Source organism: Nothobranchius furzeri, chromosome 6 (genome assembly GCF_043380555.1).
Source record: "Nothobranchius furzeri strain GRZ-AD chromosome 6, NfurGRZ-RIMD1, whole genome shotgun sequence".
NCBI lineage: Eukaryota > Metazoa > Chordata > Actinopteri > Cyprinodontiformes > Nothobranchiidae > Nothobranchius > Nothobranchius furzeri.
In genome coordinates this window covers 53,361,230-53,388,063 of record NC_091746.1, presented here as the reverse complement: position 1 = coordinate 53,388,063, position 26,834 = coordinate 53,361,230, and the positions used below count along the sequence as shown (strand labels likewise).

The 26,834-nt window shown below is 28.4% G+C and overlaps 1 protein-coding gene across 3 annotated transcripts in view; it reads left to right on the top strand.

The window, feature by feature from the left end:
* The window catches only part of arvcfa (ARVCF delta catenin family member a), an 84,212-nt gene that overhangs the window by 10,564 nt on the left and 46,814 nt on the right, over positions 1-26,834 (top strand). The window contains exons 6-12 of one of the 3 annotated variants that reach the window (XM_070552764.1): positions 60-177; positions 485-653; positions 3,159-3,176; positions 3,313-3,384; positions 5,391-5,518; positions 6,231-6,381; positions 7,925-8,117. In XM_070552764.1, coding sequence (XP_070408865.1) covers positions 60-177; positions 485-653; positions 3,159-3,176; positions 3,313-3,384; positions 5,391-5,518; positions 6,231-6,381; positions 7,925-8,117 — 849 coding nt within the window. The remainder of the gene's footprint in view (positions 1-59; positions 178-484; positions 654-3,158; positions 3,177-3,312; positions 3,385-5,390; positions 5,519-6,230; positions 6,382-7,924; positions 8,118-26,834) is intronic. The other 2 variants (XM_070552765.1, XM_070552766.1) reach the window with 2 other exon arrangements.

The window sequence follows — 26,834 nt, the reverse complement described above, 5'->3', positions numbered from 1 at the left end:
TGGTAAAAGTATATGTATGAGTGGGTTTGCTTACAGATTTCTTTTTCTTCCTTCTGCAGGAATGTCAGCTCAGATGGAGCAGAGGCTCGACAGCGACTGAGGGAGTGTGAGGGGTTGGTGGCTGCTCTCCTTCACGCCCTGCAGTCAGCGGTCATCAACAAGGACACGGACATAAAGGTCGCTGAACATTTCAGTCTGAATCAAGAACTTCCCCTGCAGTATAGTTTTCAACAGTTGGGTTGTTATTTTTGTAAGTCTTTGCCTTTATCTGCTTGTATGTGACAGTTAACACAGTAAAAGTTTGGCTATCAGTCTCCAAGGTCTAAAAAGTGTCCTCAGAGTTTTAGTTATGCCAACGAAAAATCAATAGACCTACTTTCATTTTCATAGAAAAAGGGAACCGGTGACTGGATCAATATGATGTGACACTTTCTGTACTGTACAACATCTTTTTATAAATTTTCTGTCACCGCTCTGGATGTAGTCGGTGGAGAACTGCGTGTGCATCCTTCGAAACCTGTCCTATCACGTCCACAAGGAAATCCCAGGAGCAGAGCACTTCCAGGAGCCTCACATTGGTCATCTGATGAGATCCGTGGGCCATCAGAAGAAGAAGAATGAACCTGAGTGTTGTGCAGGAAAAAGACCCAAAGGTTTGTAAACTCTGTGCAAGACATGCTGATTTGTTGTTATGTATTTATTGAGTTCCACAAGCCACTTTTATTTTTGCGTAAAAAAAAAAAAAGCAAACTGTTTTTTTCCAGGGTCACTGAACAGATCGTACAGTGGCTGAAGAGGACTTCTGTGATTCGTTTCTATGGCAACTAATTTAACAACTCTTTCAAGAGATTTTCGGACGGGTTCGATCATCTCACTGTTTGTGAAATGTTCTCTCAAATTTCCACTTTTGATCAACAGAAACTCTAATTTGAGAAATTTCTTTTGCACTTCAGTCTGGTCTGGCGTTAAAAGATAAACTGCTGTTTTTTAAAAAAATAAGATCGTGGCTATCTGGTTTAGGAGCTAATTTTCAGGTGGAGGCTTGAAAAAAGAGACAAAGGCAAAGCTAATTAACAATTAATAACCCTACAGAGGCTGTTAAAAACAACCTTTATCTCAGTTTGTAGGTTTTTATTGGGCTTTGACTGCCTTCGCTTAGATTTTATCACTCCTGCCTTTATACCCTAGAGCAGTGTTTCCCAAACGTTGCAGCTTCAGACCTACAAAATGTGCCAAGTGTGTGAATGCCTGATGTTGGGACCCCGAGCCCAACTTTGGGAACCACTGCCATAGAAAGTCTGATTCTGTCTTATAATGAAGCTGATTTTATATCTTGCCATTTTCCAAAGTCACAAACGTGTATTTTCATGTTGTTCGTCCTTTTATGCATCTTTTACATCACATAGATGATATATAGTGAGATGCAAAAGGGAAGCCTTGTTAATCTTCATGATTTTATATTGTTTTTGTGATAAACATTTTCAGTTAAATATATGGTATAGGAAACACACACAGGGATATTTGAGAAGTTAACTGAAGTTTATAGGATTTACAGAAAGTGTGCAATGATTGTTTAAACAAAATTAGGCGTCTGTTGTCATTTTATTGATTTCAAAACCTTTAGAACAAATTATTCGAACTTTATTGGTTTGGTAAACTCAGTGACCTTTGACCTCCATACACAGGTGAATCCAGTTATGAGAAAGAGTATTTAAGGGGGCCAATTGTAAGTTTTCCTACTCTTTGAATATTCTCTGAAGGGCAGCAACACGGGGGTCTAAGAACGACTCTCACATGCCCTGAAAACAGATTGTTCACCATCATGGTTTAGGGGAAGGATACAGAAAGCTGTCTCAGAGATTTCAGCGGTCTGTTTTCACAGTTAGGAACATATTGAGGAAATGGAAGACCACAGGCATGGTTCTAGTTGAGGCTCAAAGTGGCAGAACAAGAAAAATCTCCGATAAACAGAAGTGAAGAATGTTGAGAACAGTCAGAGTCAACCCACAGAGCAGCACCAAAGACCTACAACATCAACCTGCTGCAGATGGAGTCACTGTGCATCGTTCAGTTATTCAGTGCACTTTCTACAAGGAGATGCTGTATGTGAGAGTGATGCAGAGGAAGCATTTTCTCCACCCACAGCACAAACAGAGCTGCTTGAGGTATACTAAAGCAAATTTGGACAAACCAGCCTTATTCTGGAATACAGTGCTGTGGACGGATGAAACTAAAACCGAGTTATTTGGGGCATAACAAGGGGGTTATGCATGGAGATAAAAGAAAACACCTGCTACCTACAGTAAAGCATGGTGGTGGTTCCATCGTACTGTGGGCTGTATGGCCAGTGCAGGGACTGGGAATCATGTTAAAGTTGAGGGACGCATGGATTCCACTCAATATCAGCAGATTCTGGAGACCAATGTCCAAGAATCAGTGACAAAGCTGAAGTTGCACCGTGGCTGGATCTTTCAACAAGACGACGGCTCAACATCTACTAAGGCATTCATGCAGAGGAACAAATAGAACGTTCTGGAATGGCCATGTCAGTCCCCAGACCCGAATATTACTGAAATTCTGTGATGTGAGTTACAGAGAGCTGTCAATGCTCAGAAGTCATCAAACCTGAATGAACCAGAGATGTTTTGTAAAGAAGAATGGTCCAAAACACCTTCAACCAGAATCCAGACTGTCATTGGAAGCTTCATGAAGAGTTTAGAGGCAGTTCCTGCAAAAGGAGGATTTACTAAATATTGAGCTAATTTATTTTTGTGGTGCCCAAATTTATACACTCGCCTAATTTTGTTAAAACAATTATTGCACACTTTCTGTAAATCCTATAAACTTCGTTTCACTTCTCAAATGTGTGTCTCCTACATGAAATATTTAACTGAAATGTTTATCTTAGCAACCAACAATAATATAAAGGAAAATAACGAAGATTAACAAGGTTGCCCAAAACTTCACATCCCACTGTATAAACAAGAAGACAGAATCCTTTCAGCAAAGATGCAGAACATGTTGGTGGGTAGCTCAGAGTGTCGCCACATGGAGGAGCTCTCCCTGTTTCCGTTATATCCTTTTGCAGCAAAATGTAATCTCTGACATGGTTCCTTCTTGTTCTTCTTTTATCCCCCTTTAAATACTGCGTCCATCAGAAGAGTGGTTCAGCCAAGGTCAGTGTGCTTGTTTACACCTCGGAACAATTTCAAAGCAGCAATGATGTGATTTCTCATACCGCCATGAAACTGATGATAAACTGAAAACTGTTGTTTGTGTTTGCTTGCATGTGTGTGTGTCTGTGATGTGCAGGTTGGAAAAAGGGATTTTTGGACAGAAAATACAGTACATTGGATTTACCAAAACGTACAGAACTAATGAAAGGTATATTGTATATAGGAAAATGTAACACTACACCATAAATTCATTATTAAGACTCCAGGAAGCAAGAAAATTGCTATATTTTTTATAACACATTAAAATGATTTATGAACATAGTCATGCTAGAACACATAACTCCTCTGTGCTGTGATACTTGCTGTATGACATTGATGTGGCCTGAACGAGAAAGCCATTAAAATGCAGCACCACACATCAGCATCTGCAGCACTTGTGGAGATTTTCATCACCAAAATAAAATCCAACATTTGGTACCATTTATTCAAGCACCATCTTAAAATTTTACATTTGCATGCTTCACACACTACCCACACCTTTATCAGCTACTCAGTCTTTGCATTTTATTATTTTAGTTCCCATAAAAATGATATGAGTAAAGAAAAAAGTAGTACTGCAGGCCTGTGGCTCAGACTGCCACTAGAATGGAGATCAGAGCTTTAGCTAATGCCTCCCACGCTGCAGCCAGTGAATGCAAATCAGAATGACAATCACGTTACGGTTCAGGGTCAGCCTCATTCTGTAAGACTTTTCAGCCATGCAGGCTCCACTGGATCAATGCAACAAAGATCCCTCCTGGAGTTTTCCTCCTATGCAGCCTCAGCTCAGTGTAATTAACCCTTTGATGCATAATGGTCACTACAGTGGACAGGTACTTAAAATTGTTATTTATTTATTTTTGCTATTAAGCACAGCTGTTGAAGAATTTATTGCATTTGAACCCCTCCATCTGTACTTCAGTAAGTCAAGCCAACATTTTTCATGTTCAGATTGCACACTGTCCACTGAGGTGGACATGTAATAAATTATTTGTAAGTTAAATTTTACAAAAAATATGTAAATATGAAATTTGTTTAATTCACACCTAAAGATGAATGAAAAAAATCGTTTAAAAAATCATGGTCGACGATTTCATAATTCATGCATCAAAGGGTTAATCCACTTTAGACACATATCAATCAATCAATCAATCAATCAATCAATCAATCAATCAATCAAACTTTATTTTGTGTAGAACTTTTCATATACAAAAAAATACAGCTCAAAGTGCTTTACAGGTTAAAACCACCCCATGTAACCCATAATCCCATAATTTCCCCAAAAATATAAAAATAATTACTGTACCCCCCCCCCCAAAAATCCCACAACCCATTTCCTAAGGAACACACACACACACACACACACACACACACACACACACACACACACACACACACACACACACACACACACAACTTAAAGAGTGAGTCACCCCCAAATCAACTTTTTTTTTTGCTGATAAACTATATAAATGTGTGTCTAATTGTGCTGCTGACATGTGTGGTCAATAATTTGGTACTTCAGTGCATTTTAGTTAAAATTTAAATATTCTGCCTAAAACTGTCAGTGTTGCTCCGTCGTTGGGTAAAAACTGTACTGCATTGGAATTTAAATCTGCCACCGCTATTGGCTAAGAGGTATGTTATGATGTAAACTGGTACATTATGATGTCACAATGCCGTTGTGAGCCTGTGTGTGTGTGTATTTGTTAGCGGCTCCGCCCTCTCGGTCTGCTAGGCAACAGCATTTGTTGCATTTTTCAAACATGAAGATGGAGTGAAGTAAGTTTCTTGTAGTGGGTGACTTGCTCTTTAAAAAAAATTAAATATCATAAGTAAACACTAGGCCAAGTTCAGATGAGTTGGGTAACGAATGACACGCCATCAGGTGAGCCCTCTGCCTCGGTAGTAGTCGATTGACGGCAGCAGCAAAGGCATCAGCCCAAGGCTCTCAGGGAGATAGGGCGAAAACCCCGACCACCGCCTGAGCACTCCTCGAGGTGTTTATATGCATGTGTAGCCTCTAACCCACCAGCCTGCTATCTCAAACTGACCCAATTAGAAGAAAAACCCAGCCCATGTTAGCATTTTAAACAAACTAGGTAAATAGATGGCTTGAGAAAATGCAGGTTAATTAAGATTTCAGATGAACAAATGTTTTTGTTTCTGTTCAAGGCCTGGAGCTGCTGTACCAGCCAGAGGTAGTGAGGCTCTACCTCTCTCTTCTCACCTGCAGTCACAACCACAACACCCTGGAGGCAGCAGCAGGAGCTCTACAGAACCTCGCAGCGGGACACTGGGCTGTGAGTAGATCAAAAAGTTCAAAATTATTCATCAAGCTCATAATTATAGAGGCTGTAAGAGAATAAGTAAAACTCTGAATCCGTGTTCAGGGAGTGTTACATAAAGCTGACTTCCTTTGAATGCTAATTTTAGGTGAGGTCACTGTTTTCACAGTTTGTAAACGTCGCTGCGCTGTGTGTTTGTGGAACAGATCGAGGATGTGCATCCTGACAGCTCCGTCTCTGGCGTTCAGCTTAAGGAGAGACCCAAAATAGATTTGTGCAGCATTATGAGTGAGTTCAGAGTAAATATGTCTGCACAGAGCAGGGTCGAACAAGACGATTTCTACGGGCCCATACCCGAGGGGGCATATGTGCCAAAGGCTTTCCATCTCAGCTGGTTGGTTTTGTTTTCTTTTGAGGCAGTCTTTAATCAACTCTATGTAAATGCACGCTGACCTTGTCTTCGACCTTCATGGTCAAGAAAAACTTTAACTTGTATTGAATTTCCGCCTGAGTGGCTCCATATGTCTACTAAATATTGTGCTCAGTCAAAAAACAATCACTTTAGTTTAAGGTGACGGATGTTAATCAAAAGAAAACTTCCAAAGGCCTTCAATCTGTTTCACAAACAACTGTATAAGGCAGTGTAAAGGCTTTGTAAATAATAGTTTTTGAATACTGGTAGCAGGATTTTTGAATGTCAGGATCTGTTTTGTGTTTCCATTGGCAGTGGTCCAGTTACATTCGAGCCACAGTGAGAAAAGAGAAAGGGTTGCCAATTTTAGTGGAGCTTCTGCGCTCAGATGCAGATAAAGTTGTGCGAGCTGTGGCCATCGCTCTTCGCAACCTGGCTATTGACAGAAGGAATAAAGACCTGATTGGTACAGAGCTCCGATTCTTAACTACTAACAGTGATGTGCAAAAGTCTTCTTACAGATTTCTCCAGTTCTGGCTTTATTTTTTACATTTTAATGTTTCAGATCAGCAAAATAAATAAATAAATAAATAAATAAATAATTCAACATCAAAGACAACCAGAGTAAAAGAGTTTCCAAATGATTTGATGTCTTAAAAAGAAAGTTCACCGAGAAACCGTTTTGACTTGTTTTTTTTTTAAAGTATGATCGTCACTCTGAGTTTAATATTCAATTCAATTCAAATTCATTTATATAGCGCCAAATCACGACAAGAGTCGTCTCAAGGCACTTCACACAGTAAACATTGCAATACAGGTCAGTTCATTAAGCCAGTCAGGAAAAGCTTCCTGTATCAGGAACCCAGCAAATTGACTAGTGTCAGTGACTTTACAGCAATCCTCATACTAAGCAAGCATGTAGCGACTGTGGAGAGGAAAACTCCCTTTTGAAAGGAAGAAACCTCCAGAAGATCCTGGCTCAGTATAAGCAGCCATCCACCACGACTCACTGGGGATCAAGAAGACAGATCAGACACACACACGCATGCACGCACGCACGCACGCACACACATACACACACACACACACACATTGTGATTTCTTAGTAAATATTCTATTTAGTGAGAGATCAACTTTATTGTATTTATATGCAGGCTAAACGTGAACATAGTCTTCTACCCCTATTTCCTGCATCAGCCACCAATAGAAAAATGCTCGGATTAGAAAAGCCAGTCAGCTCTAGATCGCACAGAAAATTAGCATTCATATACTCACTGATCTTGGCTCTCGGCGGGGAAGTTAGTTGTTGATTTAGCATCCAGGAAACAGCAGAGAATGTCTCGGCTAGTGGAAGCTAACTGTTAGCATGAGCAACTCCACAAAATGGCAGAACTCCTTGGGGTTTGTGTTATTTGTGGAAATAAAACGTCAACATCGGATGTGAGGGAATGCACAGCTTCAAATGACTTTTTATCAGTCCAAATATTTCCCCCCAAAAGCCTGGGTGATCGTCAAGGTGTTTTTAGGGAAAATGTAAGGTGAGAATTTCTGTTTGTTTTGGTTCTGCTGAGGTTATTGGTTTTGGAACCTTCCCATGGACGTGAGGTCTTTGTCTTAGTGTTGAACCATAACCAAGCGGTGTTCTGACTTATTTTGTTCTTGATTATCTTTTAAACATGTCTTGCTTATTTAGATTTTTTAGCCTACTCAGGTTCTATTGAAGTGACCTTTTATTCTACAGATCTGGCAGTAATGTCAACATCCAGCTTGTGAAATTGAGCTCAGCTTTTCAAACATTGTGGTGAATCACGGTTAATTTATGATTAAACAAGGAATTGGATTAAAGTGCCTTTTGTGTTCACTCAGCCACTTACTGATGACATTTGTTTGCTGATCTGAGACATTTCAGTGTTACAGTAAAAAAGCAAAAACTAAAGAAAGCTAATGAGATGAATACTTTACAAAAACACAGATGTTTAAAATTAACTCCACGCCATCTGTCGTTGCAGGGAGCTACGCTCTGAGGGACCTTGTTGCTAATCTGCCTTGTGGGCAGCAGCATCCAGTGAAGAATCTTGAGGGAGACACAGTGGTTTCTATTCTGAACACAATCTACGAGATCATCACAGATAACCAGGAGAACACTCGAATGCTCATTCAGGGTCATGCTGTGCAGAAACTTGTAGCCATCAATAAGTCAAGGTACAAATACGCCTTTTAAAATATAATCTTGGTAGGGGTGTGTATTGGCAAGAATCTGACTGTACAATATATATCACAATACAGGGGATACAATACGGTACACTACGATGCTAAAGGCAGATCATATTTGCAAATTGTGAGACATAGTTCAAAGGTGCATTATGTAAGAATGAAGTAAGAATGGTATCTTGTGGTCAAATTTGGTTACTGCAGCCCATTTAGAAAACACATGGGGAGACTTTCTCACCACTGTTTTCTGAGTTTCATGGCTGTTGCCACCTATGGCTCAACACTAGAAGATTCTAGATGAGTGAAGTTGAGTCATACACAGTGAGTTGAAAGGTAGATAAATACATTTCTCTGTAATATCAAATTGTTGGTAACTGAAAAAGTTGCTTGAGATATTTAAAGCCAACTATTTGTTTCTAATTCAACATTTGCATGTTAGTTCAACATTAGCTTGTAGCCTTTTTTTAACCTGATTTTAGAGTAAAGCAAAAAGATGCCGTGACTTCTCGGGATTACAAAATATAACTTCTGGGTCGCTCCTGATACTGGCTTAGGATCTTTAAAAGACATCGCTGTGTTTTGCTGGGCGGTGCCAATTTATAAATGTTGGCGCAGCAGCATTAGCTGGAGCAGACTTGACAACCCCATGGCCGGACAAATTGTAAAAAAAACTAACCCCAAAATCTCCGTTCCGCCCCCACTTTCCGCTGCCACTCGCTTCCGAACTCAAATTTTACTACACAACAGTGTATATTACAGACACACACACACACACACACACATATATATATATATATATATATATATATATATATATATATATATATATATATATATATATATATATATAATATAAATATATATATATATATATATATATATATATGCTTGTTGGACAGAAATCTTCATTAAAACGTTTAAATGTCGTTTTTAAAAACGTTAAAATCATCATTAAAACATTTAAATCTTCATTGCACCGTTTAAATGTTCGTTTTTAAAAACGTTGAAATCATCATTTAAACATTAAAATCTTCATTAAAACGTTAAAATCATCATTAAAATGTTTAAATGTTCATCAAAACGTTAAAGTCTTTACTAAAACATTCAAATGTTCATTTTTAAAAACGTTAAAAGGTTCATTAAAATGTTAAAATTTTCATTAAAACGTTAAAATGTTCATTAAAATGTTAAAGTCCTTATTAAAACGTTAAACTGTTCATTTAAACATTAAAATGTTCATTAAAACAATAAAATGTCCATTTTTAAAAATGTTAAAATGTTCATTAAAACGTTTAAAGGTTCATTAAAACGTTGAAATGTTAATTAAAACATTTAAATGTTTACTAAAACATTAAAATCTTGATTTTTAAAAACGTTAAAATATTCATTAAAATGTTTAAACGTTCATTAAAACGTTTAAATGTTCATTAAAATGTTTAAATGTTCATTAAAATGTTAAAATCTTCATAAAAACGTTAAAATCTTCATTTTTAAAAACATTAAAAAGGTTCATTAAAACGTTTAAATGTTCATTAAAACGTTTAAATGTTCATTAAAATGTTTAAATGTTCATTAAAACATTAAAATCTTCATAAAAACGTTAAAATCTTCATTTTTAAAAACGTTAAAAAGGTTCATTAAATGTTAAAATGTTCATTAAAACGTTTAAATGTTCATTAAAACGTTAAAATGTTCATTAAAACGTTAAAATCATCATTAAAATGATTAAATGTTCAATTAAAACGTTAAATTCTTTATTAAAACGGTTAAATGTTCATTTTTTTTAACGTTAAAATGTTCATTAAAACATTAAAATGTTCATTAAAACGTTAAAATGTTCATTAAAACGTTAAAATCTTCATTAAAATGTTTAAATATTCATTTTTAAAAACGTTAAAATGTTCATTAAAACGTTTAAATGTTCAGTAAAACGTTAAATTCTTCATTAAAACTTTTAAATGTTCATTTTTAAAAACGTTCAAATGTTCATTAAAATGCTTAAATGTTCATTAAAACATTAAATTCTTCATTACAATGTTTAAATGTTCATTTTTAAAAACATTTAAAGGTTCATTAAAAAGTTAAAATGTTCATTTTTTGAAAAAAGCAGTCTCCTTCTGATATCATGTAGAAACAAGCAGTCTCTTTCTGACATCATAAAGAAACAAGCAGTCTCCTTCTGACATCATAAAGAAACAAGCAGTCCCCTTCTGACATCATAAAGAAACAAGCAGTCTCCTTCTGACATCATAAAGAAACAAGCAGTCTCCTTCTGATATCATGTAAAAACAAGCAGTCTCTTTCTGATATGTAGAAACAAGCAGTCTCCTTCTGACATCATAAAGAAACAAGCAGTCTGCCTCTGACATCATAAAGAAACAAGCAGTCTGCCTCTGACATAATAAAGAAACAAGCAGTATCTTTCTGACATCATAAAGAAACAAGCAGTCTCCTTCTGATATCATGTAGAAACAAGATATATATGTCTGATTTATATCAGAATATATATATATATGCTTTATATGCTTGTTGAATATAAATCTTCATTAAAACGTTTAAATGTACATTTTTAAAAACGTTAAAATCTTCATTAAAATTTTAAAATGTTCATTGAAACGTTAAAATCTTCATTAAAATGTTTAAATGTTCATTTTTAAGAACGTTAAAATCATCATTTAATTGATTAAATGTTCATTAAAACGTTAAATTCTTCATTAAAACGGTTAAATGTTCATTTTTTTAAACGTTAAAATGTTCATTAAAACATTAAAATGTTCATTAAAACGTTAAAATGTTCATTGAAACGTTAAAATATTCATTAAAATGTTTAAATATTCATTTTTAAAAACGTTAAAATGTTCATTAAAATGCTTAAATGTTTATTAAAACATTAAATTCTTCATTAAAACATTTAAATGTTCATTTTAAAAAACGTTTAAAGGTTCATTAAAACATTAAATTTTTCATTACAATGTTTAAATGTTCATTTTTAAAAACATTTAAAGGTTCATTAAAAAGTTAAAATGTTCATTTTTTAAAAAAAAGCAGTCTCCTTCTGATATCATGTAGAAACAAGCAGTCTCTTTCTGACATCATAAAGAAACAAGCAGTCTCCTTCTGACATCATAAAGAAACAAGCAGTCTCCTTCTGATATCATAAAGAAACAAGCAGTCTCCTTCTGATATGATGTAGAAACAAGCAGTCTCTTTCTGATATCATGTAGACACAAGATTATATATATATATATATATATATATATATATATATATATATATATATATATGCTTGTTGAACAGAAATCTTCATTAAAACGTTTAAATGTTCGTTTTTAAAAACGTTAAAATCATAATTAAAACGTTTAAATCTTCATTGCACCGTTTAAATGTTCGTTTTTAAAAACGTTGAAATCATAATTAAAACATTAAAATCTTCATTAAAACGTTAAAATCATCATTAAAATGTTTAAATGTTCATCAAAACGTTAAATTCTTTATTAAAACATTTAAATGTTCATTTTTAAAACCGTTAAAAGGTTCATTAAAATGTTAAAATTTTCATTAAAACGTTAAAATGTTCATTAAAATGTTAAAATCTTCATTAAAACGTTAAAATGTTCATTTAAACATTAAAATGTTCATTAAAACAATAAAATGTCCATTTTTAAAAATGTTAAAATGTTCATTAAAACGTTTAAAGGTTCATTAAAACGTTGAAATGTTAATTAAAATGTTAAAATGTTTACTAAAACGTTAAAATCTTGATTTTTAAAAACGTTAAAATATTCATTAAAATGTTTAAACATTCATTAAAACGTTTAAATGTTCATTAAAATGTTTAAATGTTCATTAAAATGTTAAAATCTTCATAAAAACGTTAAAATCTTCATTTTTAAAAACGTTAAAAAGGTTCATTAAAACATTAAAATGTTCATTAAAACGTTTAAATGTTCATTAAAACGTTTAAATGTTCATTAAAATGTTTAAATGTTCATTAAAACATTAAAATCTTCATAAAAACGTTAAAATCTTCATTTTTAAAAAGGTTAAAAAGGTTCATTAAACGTTAAAATGTTCATTAAAACGTTAAAATGTTCATTAAAACGTTAAAATCATCATTAAAATGATTAAATGTTCATTAAAACGTTAAATTCTTCATTAAAACGGTTAAATGTTCACTTTTTTTAAACGTTAAAATGTTCATTAAAACATTAAAATGTTCATTAAAACGTTAAAATGTTCATTAAAACGTTAAAATCTTCATTAAAATGATTAAATATTCATTTTTAAAAACGTTAAAATGTTCATTAAAATGTTTAAATGTTCATTAAAACGTTAATTTCTTCATTAAAACTTTTAAATGTTCATTTTTAAAAATGTTCAAATGTTCATTAAAATGCTTAAATGTTCATTAAAACATTAAATTCTTCATTACAACGTTTAAATGTTCATTTTTAAAAACATTTAAAGGTTCATTAAAAAGTTAAAATGTTCATTTTTTAAAAAAAGCAGTCTCCTTCTGATATCATGTAGAAACAAGCAGTCTCTTTCTGAAATCATAAAGAAACAAGCAGTCTCCTTCTGACATCATAAAGAAACAAGCAGTCTCCTTCTGACATCATAAAGAAACAAGCAGTCTCCTTCTGACATCATAAAGAAACAAGCAGTCTCCTACTGATATCATAATGAAACAAGCAGTCTCCTTCTGATATCATGTAGAAACAAGCAGTCTCTTTCTGATATGTAGAAACAAGCAGTCTCCTTCTGACATCATAAAGAAACAAGCAGTCTGCCTCTGACATCATAAAGAAACAAGCAGTCTGCCTCTGATATCATAAAGAAACAAGCAGTATCTTTCTGACTTCATAAAGAAACAAGCAGTCTCCTTCTGATATCATGTAGAAACAAGATATATATGTCTGATATATATCAGAATATATATATATATATGCTTGTTGAATATAAATCTTCATTAAAACGTTTAAATGTTCGTTTTTAAAAACGTTAAAATATTCATTAAAACGTTAAAATGTTCATTAAAATGTTAAATTCTTAATTTAAACGGTTACATTTTCATTTTAAAAAAAAGTTAAAATGTTCATTAAAATGTTCATTACAATGTTAAAATGTTCATTGAAACGTTAAAATGTTCATTAAAATGTTTAAATGTTCATTTTTAAAAACGTTCAAATGTTCATTAAAATGCTTAAATGTTCATTAAAACATTAATTCTTCATTAAAACGTTAAAATGTTCATTTTTAAAAACGTTTAAAGGTTCATTAAAACATTACATTTTTCATTACAACGTTTAAATGTTCATTTTTAAAAACGTTTAAAGGTTCATTAAATGTTAAAATGTTCATTAAAATGTTTAAATGTTCATTAAAACGTTAAAATGTTCATTAAAACGTTAAAAAATTAACATTAAAATGATTAAATGTTCATTAAAACGTTAAATTCTTCATTAAAACGGTTGAATGATCATTTTTTTAAACATTAAAATGTTCATTAAAACATTAAAATGTTCATTAAAACGTTAAAATGTTCATTAAACGTTAAAATCTTCATTAAAATGTTTAAATATTCATTTTTAAAAACGTTAAAATGTTCATAAAAACGTTAAATTCTTCATAAAAACTTTTAAATGTTAATTTTTAAAAACGTTCAAATGTTCATTAAAATGCTTAAATGTTCATTAAAACATTAAATTCTTCATTACAACGTTTAAATGTTCATTTTTAAAAACATTTAAAGGTTCATTAAAAAGTTAAAATGTTCATTTTTTGAAAAAAGCAGTCTCCTTCTGATATAATGTAGAAACAAGCAGTCTCTTTCTGACATCATAAAGAAACAAGCAGTCTCCTTCTGACATCATAAAGAAACAAGCAGTCTCCTTCTGACATCATAAAGAAACAAGCTGTCTCATTCTGACATCATGAAGAAACAAGCAGTCTCCTTCTGACATCATAAAGAAACAAGCAGTCTCCTACTGATATCATAAAGAAACAAGCAGTCTCCTGATATGTAGAAACAAGCAGTCTCTTTCTGATATTTAGAAACAAGCAGTCTCCTTCTGACATCATAAAGAAACAAGCAGTCTGCCTCTGACATCACAAAGAAACAAGCAGTATCTTTCTGACATAAAGAAACAAGCAGTATCTTTCTGACATCATAAAGAAACAAGCAGTCTCCTTCTGATATCATGTAGAAACAAGATATATATGTCTGATATATATCAGAATATATATATATATATATATATATATATATATATGCTTGTTGAATATAAATCTTCATTAAAACGTTTAAATGTTCGTTTTTAAAAACGTTAAATGTTCATTAACACGTTAAAATGTTCATTAAAATGTTAAAATGTTCATTGAAACGTTAAAATCTTCATTAAAATGATTAAATGTTCATTAAAACGTTAAATTCTTCATTAAAACGGTTAAATGTTAATTTTTTTTAAACGTTAAAATGTTCATTAAAACATTAAAATGTTCATTAAAACGTTAAAATGTTCATTAAAACGTTAAAATCTTCATTAAAATGTTTAAATATTCATTTTTAAAAACGTTAAAATGTTCATTAAAACGTTTAAATGTTCATTTTTAAAAACGTTCAAATGTTCATTAAAATGCTTAAATGTTCATTAAAACATTAAATTCTTCATTAAAACGTTTAAATGTTCATTTTTAAAAACGTTTAAAGGTTCATTAAAACATTAAATTTTTCATTACAATGTTTAAATGTTCATTTTTAAAAACGTTTAAAGGTTCATTAAAAAGTTAAAATGTTCATTTTTTGAAAAAAGCAGTCTCCTTCTGATATCATGTAGAAACAAGCAGTCTCTTTCTGACATCATAAAGAAACAAGCAGTCTCCTTCTGACATCATAAAGAAACAAGCAGTCTCCTTCTGACATAATAAAGAAACAAGCAGTCTCCTTCTGATATCATGTAGAAACAAGCAGTCTCTTTCTGATATGTAGAAACAAGCAGTCTCCTTCTGACATCATAAAGAAACAATCAGTCTGCCTCTGACATCATAAAGAAACAAGCAGTCTCCTTCTGATATCATGTAGAAACAAGATATGTGTCTGATATATATATATATATATATATATATATATATATATATATATATATATATATATATGCTTGTTGAACAGAAATCTTCATTAAAACGTTTAAATGTTCGTTTTTAAAAACGTTAAAATCATAATTAAAACGTTTAAATCTTCATTGCACCGTTTAAATGTTCGTTTTTAAAAACGTTGAAATCATCATTAAAACATTAAAATCTTCATTAAAACGTTAAAATCATCATTAAAATGTTTAAATGTTCATCAAAACGTTAAATTCTTTATTAAAACATTTAAATGTTCATTTTTAAAACCGTTAAAAGGTTCATTAAAATGTTAAAATTTTCATTAAAACGTTAAAATGTTCATTAAAATGTTAAAATCTTCATTAAAACGTTAAAATGTTCATTTAAACATTAAAATGTTCATTAAAACAATAAAATGTCCATTTTTAAAAATGTTAAAATGTTCATTAAAACGTTTAAAGGTTCATTAAAACGTTGAAATGTTAATTAAAATGTTAAAATGTTTACTAAAACGTTAAAATCTTGATTTTTAAAAACGTTAAAATATTCATTAAAATGTTTAAACATTCATTAAAACGTTTAAATGTTCATTAAAATGTTTAAATGTTCATTAAAATGTTAAAATCTTCATAAAAACGTTAAAATCTTCATTTTTAAAAACGTTAAAAAGGTTCATTAAAACATTAAAATGTTCATTAAAACGTTTAAATGTTCATTAAAACGTTTAAATGTTCATTAAAATGTTTAAATGTTCATTAAAACATTAAAATCTTCATAAAAACGTTAAAATCTTCATTTTTAAAAAGGTTAAAAAGGTTCATTAAACGTTAAAATGTTCATTAAAACGTTAAAATGTTCATTAAAACGTTAAAATCATCATTAAAATGATTAAATGTTCATTAAAACGTTAAATTCTTCATTAAAACGGTTAAATGTTCACTTTTTTTAAACGTTAAAATGTTCATTAAAACATTAAAATGTTCATTAAAACGTTAAAATGTTCATTAAAACGTTAAAATCTTCATTAAAATGATTAAATATTCATTTTTAAAAACGTTAAAATGTTCATTAAAATGTTTAAATGTTCATTAAAACGTTAATTTCTTCATTAAAACTTTTAAATGTTCATTTTTAAAAATGTTCAAATGTTCATTAAAATGCTTAAATGTTCATTAAAACATTAAATTCTTCATTACAACGTTTAAATGTTCATTTTTAAAAACATTTAAAGGTTCATTAAAAAGTTAAAATGTTCATTTTTTAAAAAAAGCAGTCTCCTTCTGATATCATGTAGAAACAAGCAGTCTCTTTCTGAAATCATAAAGAAACAAGCAGTCTCCTTCTGACATCATAAAGAAACAAGCAGTCTCCTTCTGACATCATAAAGAAACAAGCAGTCTCCTTCTGACATCATAAAGAAACAAGCAGTCTCCTACTGATATCATAATGAAACAAGCAGTCTCCTTCTGATATCATGTAGAAACAAGCAGTCTCTTTCTGATATGTAGAAACAAGCAGTCTCCTTCTGACATCATAAAGAAACAAGCAGTCTGCCTCTGACATCATAAAGAAACAAGCAGTCTGCCTCTGATATCATAAAGAAACAAGCAGTATCTTTCTGACTTCATAAAGAAACAAGCAGTCTCCTTCTGATATCATGTAGAAACAAGATATATATGTCTGATATATATCAGAATATATATATATATATGCTTGTTGAATATAAATCTTCATTAAAACGTTTAAATGTTCGTTTTTAAAAACGTTAAAATATTCATTAAAACGTTAAAATGTTCATTAAAATGTTAAATTCTTAATTTAAACGGTTACATTTTCATTTTAAAAAAAAGTTAAAATGTTCATTAAAATGTTCATTACAATGTTAAAATGTTCATTGAAACGTTAAAATGTTCATTAAAATGTTTAAATGTTCATTTTTAAAAACGTTCAAATGTTCATTAAAATGCTTAAATGTTCATTAAAACATTAATTCTTCATTAAAACGTTAAAATGTTCATTTTTAAAAACGTTTAAAGGTTCATTAAAACATTACATTTTTCATTACAACGTTTAAATGTTCATTTTTAAAAACGTTTAAAGGTTCATTAAATGTTAAAATGTTCATTAAAATGTTTAAATGTTCATTAAAACGTTAAAATGTTCATTAAAACGTTAAAAAATTAACATTAAAATGATTAAATGTTCATTAAAACGTTAAATTCTTCATTAAAACGGTTGAATGATCATTTTTTTAAACATTAAAATGTTCATTAAAACATTAAAATGTTCATTAAAACGTTAAAATGTTCATTAAACGTTAAAATCTTCATTAAAATGTTTAAATATTCATTTTTAAAAACGTTAAAATGTTCATAAAAACGTTAAATTCTTCATAAAAACTTTTAAATGTTAATTTTTAAAAACGTTCAAATGTTCATTAAAATGCTTAAATGTTCATTAAAACATTAAATTCTTCATTACAACGTTTAAATGTTCATTTTTAAAAACATTTAAAGGTTCATTAAAAAGTTAAAATGTTCATTTTTTGAAAAAAGCAGTCTCCTTCTGATATAATGTAGAAACAAGCAGTCTCTTTCTGACATCATAAAGAAACAAGCAGTCTCCTTCTGACATCATAAAGAAACAAGCAGTCTCCTTCTGACATCATAAAGAAACAAGCTGTCTCATTCTGACATCATGAAGAAACAAGCAGTCTCCTTCTGACATCATAAAGAAACAAGCAGTCTCCTACTGATATCATAAAGAAACAAGCAGTCTCCTGATATGTAGAAACAAGCAGTCTCTTTCTGATATTTAGAAACAAGCAGTCTCCTTCTGACATCATAAAGAAACAAGCAGTCTGCCTCTGACATCACAAAGAAACAAGCAGTATCTTTCTGACATAAAGAAACAAGCAGTATCTTTCTGACATCATAAAGAAACAAGCAGTCTCCTTCTGATATCATGTAGAAACAAGATATATATGTCTGATATATATCAGAATATATATATATATATATATATATATATATATGCTTGTTGAATATAAATCTTCATTAAAACGTTTAAATGTTCGTTTTTAAAAACGTTAAATGTTCATTAACACGTTAAAATGTTCATTAAAATGTTAAAATGTTCATTGAAACGTTAAAATCTTCATTAAAATGATTAAATGTTCATTAAAACGTTAAATTCTTCATTAAAACGGTTAAATGTTAATTTTTTTTAAACGTTAAAATGTTCATTAAAACATTAAAATGTTCATTAAAACGTTAAAATGTTCATTAAAACGTTAAAATCTTCATTAAAATGTTTAAATATTCATTTTTAAAAACGTTAAAATGTTCATTAAAACGTTTAAATGTTCATTTTTAAAAACGTTCAAATGTTCATTAAAATGCTTAAATGTTCATTAAAACATTAAATTCTTCATTAAAACGTTTAAATGTTCATTTTTAAAAACGTTTAAAGGTTCATTAAAACATTAAATTTTTCATTACAATGTTTAAATGTTCATTTTTAAAAACGTTTAAAGGTTCATTAAAAAGTTAAAATGTTCATTTTTTGAAAAAAGCAGTCTCCTTCTGATATCATGTAGAAACAAGCAGTCTCTTTCTGACATCATAAAGAAACAAGCAGTCTCCTTCTGACATCATAAAGAAACAAGCAGTCTCCTTCTGACATAATAAAGAAACAAGCAGTCTCCTTCTGATATCATGTAGAAACAAGCAGTCTCTTTCTGATATGTAGAAACAAGCAGTCTCCTTCTGACATCATAAAGAAACAATCAGTCTGCCTCTGACATCATAAAGAAACAAGCAGTCTCCTTCTGATATCATGTAGAAACAAGATATGTGTCTGATATATATATATATATATATATATATATATATATATATATATATATATATATATATATATGCTTGTTGAACAGAAATCTTCATTAAAACGTTTAAATGTTCGTTTTTAAAAACGTTAAAATCATAATTAAAACGTTTAAATCTTCATTGCACCGTTTAAATGTTCGTTTTTAAAAACGTTGAAATCATCATTAAAACATTAAAATCTTCATTAAAACGTTAAAATCATCATTAAAATGTTTAAATGTTCATCAAAACGTTAAATTCTTTATTAAAACATTTAAATGTTCATTTTTAAAAACGTTAAAAGGTTCATTAAAATGTTAAAATTTTCATTAAAACGTTAAAATGTTCATTAAAATGTTAAAATCTTCATTAAAACGTTAAAATCTTCATTTTTAAAACCTTAAAAAGGTTCATTAAAACGTTAAAATGTTCATTAAAACGTTTAAAGGTTCATTAAAACGTTGAAATGTTAATTAAAACGTTAAAATGTTTACTAAAACGTTAAAATCTTGATTTTTAAAAATGTTAAAATATTCATTAAAATGTTTAAACGTTCATTAAAACGTTTAAACGTTCATTAAAACGTTTAAATGTTCATTAAAATGTTTAAATGTTCATTGAAATGTTAAAATCTTCATAAAAACGTTAAAATCTTCATTTTTAAAAACGTTAAAAAGGTTCATTAAAACGTTAAAATGTTCATTAAAACGTTTAAATGTTCATTAAAATGTTTAAATGTTCATTAAAACATTAAAATCTTCATAAAAAAGTTAAAATCTTCATTTTTAAAAACGTTAAAAAGGTTCATTAAACGTTAAAATGTTCATTAAAACGTTTAAATGTTCATTAAAACGTTAAAATGTTCATTAAAACGTTAAAATCATCATTAAAATGATTAAATGTTCATTAAAACGTTAAATTCTTCATTAAAATGTTTAAATATTCATTTTTAAAAACGTTAAAATGTTCATTAAAATGTTTAAATGTCCATTAAAACATTAAATTCTTCATTAAAACTTTTAAATTTTCATTTATAAAAACGTTCAAATGTTCATTAAAATGCTTAAATGTTCATTAAAACAATAAATTCTTCATTACAACGTTTAAATGTTCATTTTTAAAAACATTTAAAGGTTCAATAAAAAGATAAAATGTTCATTTTTTGAAAAAAGCAGTCTCCTTCTGATATCATGTAGAAAAAAGCAGTCTCTTTCTGACATCATAAAGAAACAAGCAGTCTCCTTCTGACATCATAAAGAAACAAGCAGTCTCATTCTGACATCATAAAGAAACAAGCAGTCTCCTACTGATATCATAAAGAAACAAGCAGTCTCCTTCTGATATCATGTAGAAACAAGCAGTCTCTTTCTGATATGTAGAAACAAGCAGTCTCCTTCTGACATCATAAAGAAACAATCAGTCTGCCTCTGACATCATAAAGAAACAAGCAGTCTCCTTCTGATATCATGTAGAAACAAGATATGTGTCTGATATATATATATATATATATATATATATATATATATATATATATATATATATATATATATATATATATATATATATATATATATATGCTTGTTGAACAGAAATCTTCATTAAAACGTTTAAATGTTCGTTTTTAAAAACGTTAAAATCATAATTAAAACGTTTAAATCTTCATTGCACCGTTTAAATGTTCGTTTTTAAAAACGTTGAAATCATCATTAAAACATTAAAATCTTCATTAAAACGTTAAAATCATCATTAAAATGTTTAAATGTTCATCAAAACGTTAAATTCTTTATTAAAACATTTAAATGTTCATTTTTAAAAACGTTAAAAGGTTCATTAAAATGTTAAAATTTTCATTAAAACGTTAAAATGTTCATTAAAATGTTAAAATCTTCATTAAAACGTTAAAATCTTCATTTTTAAAACCTTAAAAAGGTTCATTAAAACGTTAAAATGTTCATTAAAACGTTTAAAGGTTCATTAAAACGTTGAAATGTTAATTAAAACGTTAAAATGTTTACTAAAACGTTAAAATCTTGATTTTTAAAAATGTTAAAATATTCATTAAAATGTTTAAACGTTCATTAAAACGTTTAAACGTTCATTAAAACGTTTAAATGTTCATTAAAATGTTTAAATGTTCATTGAAATGTTAAAATCTTCATAAAAACGTTAAAATCTTCATTTTTAAAAACGTTAAAAAGGTTCATTAAAACGTTAAAATGTTCATTAAAACGTTTAAATGTTCATTAAAATGTTTAAATGTTCATTAAAACATTAAAATCTTCATAAAAAAGTTAAAATCTTCATTTTTAAAAACGTTAAAAAGGTTCTTTAAACGTTAAAATGTTCATTAAAACGTTTAAATGTTCATTAAAACGTTAAAATGTTCATTAAAACGTTAAAATCATCATTAAAATGATTAAATGTTCATTAAAACGTTAAATTCTTCATTAAAATGTTTAAATATTCATTTTTAAAAACGTTAAAATGTTCATTAAAATGTTTAAATGTCCATTAAAACATTAAATTCTTCATTAAAACTTTTAAATTTTCATTTATAAAAACGTTCAAATGTTCATTAAAATGCTTAAATGTTCATTAAAACAATAAATTCTTCATTACAACGTTTAAATGTTCATTTTTAAAAACATTTAAAGGTTCAATAAAAAGATAAAATGTTCATTTTTTGAAAAAAGCAGTCTCCTTCTGATATCATGTAGAAAAAAGCAGTCTCTTTCTGACATCATAAAGAAACAAGCAGTCTCCTTCTGACATCATAAAGAAACAAGCAGTCTCATTCTGACATCATAAAGAAACAAGCAGTCTCCTACTGATATCATAAAGAAACAAGCAGTCTCCTTCTGATATCATGTAGAAACAAGCAGTCTCTTTCTGATATGTAGAAACAAGCAGTCTCCTTCTGACATCATAAAAAACAAGCAGTCTGCCTCTGACATCATAAAGAAACAAGCAGTATCTTTCTGACATCATAAAGAAACAAGCAGTATCTTTCTGACATCATAAACAAACAAGCAGTCTCCTTCTGATATCATGTAGAAACAAGATATATATGTCTGATATATATCAAAAAATATATATATGCTTGTTGAATATAAATCTTCATTAAAACGTTTAAATGTTCGTTTTTAAAAACGTTAAAATGTTCATTAAAACGTTAAAATGTTCATTAAAACGTTAAAATGTTCATTAAAATGTTAAATTCTTCATTTAAACGGTTAAATTTTCATTTTAAAAAAAAGTTAAAATGTTCATTAAAACATTAAAATGTTCATTACAATTTTAAAATGTTCATTGAAACGTTAAAATCTTCATTAAAACGTTTAAATGTTCATTTTTAAAAACGTTCAAATGTTCATTAAAATGCTTAAATGTTCATTAAAACATTAATTCTTCATTAAAACGTTTAAATGTTCATTTTTAAAAACGTTTAAAGGTTCATTAAAACATTACATTTTTCATTACAACGTTTAAATGTTCATTTTTAAAAACGTTTAAAGGTTCATTAAACGTTAAAATGTTCATTAAAATGTTTAAATGTTCATTAAAACGTTAAAATGTTCATTAAAACGTTAAAATCATCATTAAAATGATTAAATGTTCATTAAAACGTTTAATTCTTCATTAAAACAGTTGAATGATCATTTTTTAAACGTTAAAATGTTCATTAAAACATTAAAATGTTCATTAAAACGTTAAAATGTTCATTAAACGTTAAAATCTTCATTAAAATGTTTAAATATTCATTTTTAAAAACGTTAAAATGTTCATAAAAACGTTAAATTCTTCATTAAAACTTTTAAATGTAAATTTTTAAAAACGTTCAAATGTTCATTAAAATGCTTAAATGTTCATTAAAACATTAAATTCTTCATTACAACGTTTAAATGTTCATTTTTAAAAACATTTAAAGGTTCATTAAAAAGTTAAAATGTTCATTTTTTGAAAAAAGCAGTCTCCTTCTGATATAATGTAGAAACAAGCAGTTTCTTTCTGACATCATAAAGAAACAAGCAGTCTCCTTCTGACATCATAAAGAAACAAGCAGTCTCCTTCTGACATCATAAAGAAACAAGCAGTCTCATTCTGACATCATAAAGAAACAAGCAGTCTCCTTCTGACATCATAAAGAAACAAGCAGTCTCCTACTGATATCATAAAGAAACAAGCAGTCTCCTTCTGATATCATGTAGAAACAAGCAGTCTCTTTCTGATATTTAGAAACAAGCAGTCTCCTTCTGACATCATAAAGAAACAAGCAGTCTGCCTCTGACATCATAAAGAAACAAGCAGTATCTTTCTGACATAAAGAAACAAGCAGTATCTTTTTGACATCATAAAGAAACAAGCAGTCTCCTTCTGATATCATGTAGAAACAAGATATATATGTCTGATATATATCAGAATATATATATATATATATATATATATATATGCTTGTTGAATATAAATCTTCATTAAAACGTTTAAATGTTCGTTTTTAAAAACGTTAAAATGTTCATTAACACGTTAAAATGTTCATTAAAATGTTAAAATGTTCATTGAAACGTTAAAATCTTCATTAAAATGATTAAATGTTCATTAAAACGTTAAATTCTTCATTAAAACGGTTAAATGTTAATTTTTTTTAAACGTTAAAATGTTCATTAAAACATTAAAATGTTCATTAAAACGTTAAAATGTTCATTAAAACGTTAAAATCTTCATTAAAATGTTTAAATATTCATTTTTAAAAACGTTAAAATGTTCATTAAAATGTTTAAATGTTCATTAAAATGTTAAATTCTTCATTAAAACGTTTAAATGTTCATTTTTAAAAACGTTCAAATGTTCATTAAAATGCTTAAATGTTCATTAAAACATTAAATTCTTCATTAAAACGTTTAAATGTTCATTTTTAAAAACGTTTAAAGGTTCATTAAAACATTAAATTTTTCATTACAATGTTTAAATGTTCATTTTTAAAAACGTTTAAAGGTTCATTAAAAAGTTAAAATGTTCATTTTTTGAAAAAAGCAGTCTCCTTGATATCATGTAGAAACAAGCAGTCTCTTTATGACATCATAAAGAAACAAGCAGTCTCCTTCTGACATCATAAAGAAACAAGCAGTCTCCTTCTGACATCATAAAGAAACAAGTAGTCTCCTTCTGATATCATAAAGAAACAAGCAGTCTCCTTCTGATATCATGTAGAAACAAGCAGTCTCTTTCTGATATGTAGAAACAAGCAGTCTCCTTCTGACATCATAAAGAAACAAGCAGTCTGCCTCTGACATCATAAAGAAACAAGCAGTCTCCTTCTGATATCATGTAGAAACAAGATATATATGTCTGATATATATATATATATATATATATATATATATATATATATATATATATATATATATATATATGCTTGTTGAACAGAAATCTTCATTAAAACGTTTAAATGTTCGTTTTTAAAAACGTTAAAATCATAATTAAAACGTTTAAATCTTCATTGCACCGTTTAAATGTTCGTTTTTAAAAACGTTGAAATCATCATTAAAACATTAAAATCTTCATTAAAACGTTAAAATCATCATTAAAATGTTTAAATGTTCATCAAAACGTTAAATTCTTTATTAAAACATTTAAATGTTCATTTTTAAAAACGTTAAAAGGTTCATTAAAATGTTAAAATTTTCATTAAAACGTTAAAATGTTCATTAAAATGTTAAAATCTTCATTAAAACGTTAAAATCTTCATTTTTAAAAACGTTAAAAAGGTTCATTAAAACGTTAAAATGTTCATTAAAACGTTTAAAGGTTCATTAAAACGTTGAAATGTTAATTAAAACGTTAAAATGTTTACTAAAACGTTAAAATCTTGATTTTTAAAAATGTTAAAATATTCATTAAAATGTTTAAACGTTCATTAAAACGTTTAAACGTTCATTAAAACGTTTAAATGTTCATTAAAATGTTTAAATGTTCATTAAAATGTTAAAATCTTCATAAAAACGTTAAAATCTTCATTTTTAAAAACGTTAAAAAGGTTCATTAAAACGTTAAAATGTTCATTAAAACGTTTAAATGTTCATTAAAATGTTTAAATGTTCATTAAAACATTAAAATCTTCATAAAAAGTTAAAATCTTCATTTTTAAAAACGTTAAAAAGGTTCATTAAACGTTAAAATGTTCATTAAAACGTTTAAATGTTCATTCAGACATATATATCTTGTTTCTACATGATATCAGAAGGAGACTGCTTGTTTCTTTATGAAGTCAGAAAGATACTGCTTGTTTCTTTATGATATCAGAGGCAGACTGCTTGTTTCTTTATGATGTCAGAGGCAGACTGCTTGTTTCTTTATGATGTCTTTATTAAAACATTTAAATGTTCATTTTTAAAACCGTTAAAAGGTTCATTAAAATGTTAAAATTTTCATTAAAACGTTAAAATGTTCATTTAAATGTTAAAATCTTCATTAAAACGTTAAAATGTTCATTTAAACATTAAAATGTTCATTAAAACAATAAAATGTCCATTTTTAAAAATGTTAAAATGTTCATTAAAACGTTTAAAGGTTCATTAAAACGTTGAAATGTTAATTAAAACGTTAAAATGTTTACTAAAACGTTAAAATCTTGATTTTTAAAAATGTTAAAATATTCATTAAAATGTTTAAACGTTCATTAAAACGTTTAAATGTTCATTAAAATGTTTAAATGTTCATTAAAATGTTAAAATCTTCATAAAAACGTTAAAATCTTCATTTTTAAAAACGTTAAAAAGGTTCATTAAAACATTAAAATGTTCATTAAAACGTTTAAATGTTCATTAAAACGTTTAAATGTTCATTAAAATGTTTAAATGTTCATTAAAACATTAAAATCTTCATAAAAACGTTAAAATCTTCATTTTTAAAAAGGTTAAAAAGGTTCATTAAACGTTAAAATGTTCATTAAAACGTTAATTCATTAAAACGTTAAAATCATCATTAAAATGATTAAATGTTCATTAAAACGTTAAATTCTTCATTAAAACGGTTAAATGTTCATTTTTTTAAACGTTAAAATGTTCATTAAAACATTAAAATGTTCATTAAAACGTTAAAATGTTCATTAAAACGTTAAAATCTTCATTAAAATGATTAAATATTAATTTTTAAAAACGTTAAAATGTTCATTAAAATGTTTAAATGTTCATTAAAACGTTAAATTCTTCATTAAAACTTTTAAATGTTCATTTTTAAAAATGTTCAAATGTTCATTAAAATGCTTAAATGTTCATTAAAACATTAAATTCTTCATTACAACGTTTAAATGTTCATTTTTAAAAACATTTAAAGGTTCATTAAAAAGTTAAAATGTTCATTTTTTGAAAAAAGCAGTCTCCTTCTGATATCATGTACAAGCAGTCTCTTTCTGACATCATAAAGAAACAAGCAGTCTCCTTCTGACATCATAAAAAAACAAGCAGTCTCCTTCTGACATCATAAAGAAACAAGCAGTCTCCTTCTGACATCATAAAGAAACAAGCAGTCTCCTACTGATAACATAAAGAAACAAGATATATATGTCTGATATATATCAGAATATATATATATGCTTGTTGAATATAAATCTTCATTAAAACGTTTAAATGTTCGTTTTTAAAAACGTTAAAATGTTCATTAAAACGTTAAAATGTTCATTAAAATGTTAAATTCTTCATTTAAACGGTTAAATTTTCATTTTTAAAAAAAGTTAAAA